Here is a 4,694-nt window from a genome sequence, read left to right on the forward strand (position 1 = left end):
ACCAAAAGTTTGGATACACCTCATCTCTAGAACAACTGTTAAGAGGAGACTTTGTGCAGCAGGCCTTTATGGTAAAATAGCTGCTAGGAAACCACTGCTAAGGACAGGTAACAAGCAGAAGACCCTTGTTTGGGCTAAAGAACACAACGAATGGACATTAGACCAGTGAAAATCTGTGCTTTGGTCTGATGAGTCCACATTTGAGATCTTTGGATCCAACCAGCGTGTCTTTGTAGAAAAGGTGAGCGGATGGACTCTACATGTCTGGTTCCCACCGTGAAGCATGGAGGAGGAGGTGTGATGGTGTGGGGGGGCTTTGCTGGTGACACTGTTGGGGATTTATTCAAAATTGAAGGCATACAGAACCAGCATGGCTACCACAGCATCTTGCAGCGGCGTGCTATTCAATCCGGTTTACGTTTAGATGGACCATCATTTATTTTTCAACAGGACAATGACCCCAAACACACCTCCAGGCTGTGTAAGGGCTATTTGACTAAGAAGGAGAGTGATGGGGTGCTACACCAGATGACCTGGCCTCCACAGTCACCAGACCTGAACCCAATCGAGATGGTTTGGGGTGAGCTGGGACCGCAGAGGGAAGGCAAAAGGGCCAACAAGTGCTAAGCATCTCTGGGAACTCCTTCAAGACTGTTGGAAAACCATTTCGGTGACTACCTCTTGAAGCTCATCAAGAGAATGCCAAGAGTGTGCAAAGCAGTAATCAAAGCAAAAGGGGGCTACTTTGAAGAACATAGAATATAAGACATATTTTCAGTTGTTTCACACTTTTTTAAGTATTTCATTCAATATGTTTTAATGCCTTCAATGTAAATCTACAATTTTTAGAGTCATGAGAATAAACAAAACTCTTTGAATGAGGTGTGTCCAAACTTTTGGTTTGTACAAATTATATATATATATATATATATATATATATATATATATATATATATATATATATATAATATATATACTGCTCAAAAAGCAATAGTGGGAACACTAAAATGCCATTGTGTTGTTTAAGTGTCCCCTTTATTTTTTTGAGCAGTATATAATATATATGTAAAAAATAAGAGAAAGTCAGGTCACCAGATAAGTAGTCCATAAGATATTAAATGTCCAAGAAAATAAAGCTTTACGTATACAAACCACTTGTATGAGCATCGCTGTGCACGGGTACGCTCGGTGCTCAGTCCGGTGTGAGGCACTTGCAGTGTTTAAACGGCTCACACTGGGGGTAACAAGAGTGTGATCGGATGTAGTGTGCACCAAACAAAAAAAAATGGAAATACCCAACACTCCTGCCCCCAGAATTGATCTGTTTATGGCCGGCATGTGGGCAGAGACCTGAACTGCCCAATTAGTGACTTCTATTGGGGTTCAGGTCAAGTCCGAGTCCCAAACCAAACTTTTTCAAAAGTCCAGCTGCACCCACCAAACCGAACTTTCATGGGTCCACTCATCTTTACTTAGGATATTAAACCAAGCCAAAATCTTCTCCAGAAGTAAAAGAACTACATTTGCAGACAGCTGTTTTGGGGGTGGGGTCTTTTCCTTTTGCCACTGCAAAGTAGTAGAGTGGTCTTGAGGCAAAGATCTTTAAAGGGTTAATATTATTGACTTGCTACTTCGTACAGGTGGCACTAGAGACCCTGTTCTTTTTATTAAGAGGCTATCTGCATATTTGTGTCCTAGGAAGAAAAAAAAATGGTAGTAAGTCTGCTATCCCTCCCCGGAAGTGTTTTGTTTATGGCTGACTGCATGTGGGCAGAGACCCAAACTGCTGAATTAGTGACTTCAAATGAAGTTTAGGTCAAGTCCGGGTCCCAAACTGAAGTTTAAAAAAGTTTGGCTGGACCAGCAGAACCCGTACTTCCATGGGTCCTCTCATCTCCATTGTTCACCCCAAATGATGTTAACGTGGACAAAAGTTCACCCACTTACCAGTAGCCAATTATATTGAAGAGTGGGAGGAATTTAGTTTGGGTGGGCGGGCTTTATCCACCAAACACTGGAATTTTACGCTCATTGACAGCCATTAAGAGAATTTAGTGGTAGTGCCGACTCTCATCGTTCACAGCAGGGAGTTGATTCAGTCTCTGATGGTTCACGCAGGGGCGAACATATCATTGGTGCAACCGCATAAGAGCCCAAGAGGTAAAACAAAGTGAGTTGTGCATTATGATGAGATATTTGACTACAAAGGGCCCATATATTGTTCTTGCAAGGGGCCCTTTCCTGTCTGTGTCTGCTAGTGGGTTCACAAACAACCTATCATTAGCTTATACTATATGATCCCATGGCAGAGCTTCACACTAGTAACAGGTATGTATTTTTCGGACCATAAGACGTACTTTTTTCCCCCAAATGTTGGGGGAAAGTTGGGGGTGCGTCTTATGGTTTGACTATAGGGTTGCGGCCGGGAATGAGGGTGCTGCAGTGGAGCGGGTCATCGGGGGCATGAGCGGGCTGTAGCAGCCTGCTGTGACCACGTGGGCCCACTCATTACATATGCACGCCCATCCTCCCGCCCATTTCTCAGCGCAGAAGCCGGCGCTGACAGGTGGGCGGGAGGACGAGCGGGGACGCGCGCATAGTAAAGAGCCGGTAAGCATGATCACCCCTGGCAATTGCAGCCTGGAGTGATCATGTGCGGCTGTATTCACTGCCCCCCGCGCGTCATCATCAGCACGGGGTGCAGTGAATCAGTACACTCACCCATCCCAGTGTGTGGAGCCGTCCCCCTGCAGCACGCAATGTCTCCCTGTCTGTGCCGGTCAGCTGATCTGTGCTGATCAGCTGATTAGCACAGACAGGAAGACATCGCGATGCTGCAGGGGAACAGCTCCACACACACAGGTCAGCGGCGCAGAGAGGAAGATGATCGGTGCTGCAGGGAGCGAGGAAAAGGTGAGTATAAACGTTTATTTTTTTTCTCTGTGCTATAGGATACAGGCCATATACCAGGATGGTATATGAGTACGATGGGGGCATATAGCAGGATGGGAGTATATGAGCAGGATGGATGGGGGGTATATGAACAGGATGGGGGGTGTATGAACAGGATGGGGGTATATGAACAGGATGGGGTATATGAACAGGATGGGGGAATATGAGCAGGATGGGGGAATATGAGCAGGATGGATGGGGGGTATATGAAGAGGATGGGGGTATATGAACAGGATGGGGGTATATGAACAGGATGGGGATATATGAACAGGATGGGGTATATGAACAGGATGGGGGAATATGAGCAGGATGGGGGAATATGAGCAGGATGGATGGGGGGTATATGAACAGGATGGGGGTATATGAACAGGATGGGGTATATGAACAGGATGGGGGAATATGAGCAGGATGGGGGAATATGAGCAGGATGGATGGGGGGTATATGAACAGGATGGGGATATATGAACAGGATGGGGTATATGAACAGGATGGGAGTATATGAACAGGATGGGAGTATATGAACAGGATGGGGGAATATGAGCAGGATGCTGGTATATGAGCAGGATAGGGGTTTATAGCAGGATCATATACAAGGCAGGAGGATCATTACCAGGCAGGGGGTACCTTAGTAGAGAATTTGGGGACATTACCCCCATAACAGTGTCAGCAGCAGATCCTCGCCCCATAACAATGTGTCATGACCACATTTTTTTGCTTAAAGTTTTATTTTCCTATTTTCCTCCTCTAAAACCAGGGTGCGTCTTATAGTCCGGTGCGTCTTATAGTCCGAAAAATACGGTAAGTGGTTTAAAGCAGTGATCGGACCTCAGCTCCGGCTGCTGTCAGGCCACTTTTTCACATCCGTGTCTCTGATACGTATGACGTCCGTTTTCACATGTACCAAAGACACAGACACATGTAGACGCATTAAAATCAATGGGCTTGAGCACACATCCAGGTTTTTACATGTACCGTGTGGAGCACAAGCGTGTCCGTGTGCTCCAAACAGCAACATGTCCATTTTATGCCTGCAGCATGAGTGTCACACAGATGGCACACTGATGTGATATGTGATACGCATTGGAGAAAACACAGGTCACATAAAAATAAAGAATTTTTATACTTATCTGTCTCCGGCGCTGTTGTCGCTTCCAGGCCTGCTCACTAAGCTCATGCATATTCACTGCCCTGACCGCGGACCCGGAAGTAACAGCAGCGAAGCAGACAGGTTAAGTATACCAGCTCATGCACAGGGACAGCACACATAGAACACAAACATGGACACACGCAAACACATATGCACCTTCACCACGAACCATGCGAAATTTCCGTGTTTTGTACGGATGTGTGAAAGAGGCTTTAGACACAGATGTCGACTTTTTAATATATCCAGCATCCACCAAGTATAATGCCATCTCTACATGCGTGCAGCCCCCAATGACCTACATTTATGTCATATTGCAATAAGGGGGTTATAAGTATTGCTCTCTGTTAGACCCCCCCAAGGCTTTAGGGCCCTTGTATAATATAGTTATGCCCCCTACATTTGAATCATTACAATTATCTTTATTTCCTGTATGGGTAAGGTAGGTTTTCTAGAGGCTTTTTTTTATTATAATTTTTATCTTTCCATTATTTTTAGTGATGGGCGAATAGTAACTATTCGTGTTCGGATAAATCTTACCGCATAGCGAGTACTATTGCAGTATTCGTCACAGCAAGAAAAATGCTCGGGTTCCCCA

The 4,694-nt window shown here is 45.2% G+C and overlaps 1 protein-coding gene across 1 annotated transcript in view; it reads right to left on the minus strand.

Annotated features, from left to right (window-relative positions):
- Window positions 1-4,367, minus strand: part of CCS (copper chaperone for superoxide dismutase) — a 28,847-nt gene extending 24,480 nt beyond the window's left edge. The window contains exon 1 of the mRNA XM_075325368.1: window positions 4,256-4,367. Within this exon, the coding sequence (XP_075181483.1) occupies window positions 4,256-4,367 (112 nt within the window). The remainder of the gene's footprint in view (window positions 1-4,255) is intronic.
- Window positions 4,368-4,694: the final 327 nt, after the last annotated feature.

The sequence above is a fragment of the Anomaloglossus baeobatrachus genome, chromosome 10, assembly GCF_048569485.1.
Source record: "Anomaloglossus baeobatrachus isolate aAnoBae1 chromosome 10, aAnoBae1.hap1, whole genome shotgun sequence".
NCBI classification, from domain to species: domain Eukaryota; kingdom Metazoa; phylum Chordata; class Amphibia; order Anura; family Aromobatidae; genus Anomaloglossus; species Anomaloglossus baeobatrachus.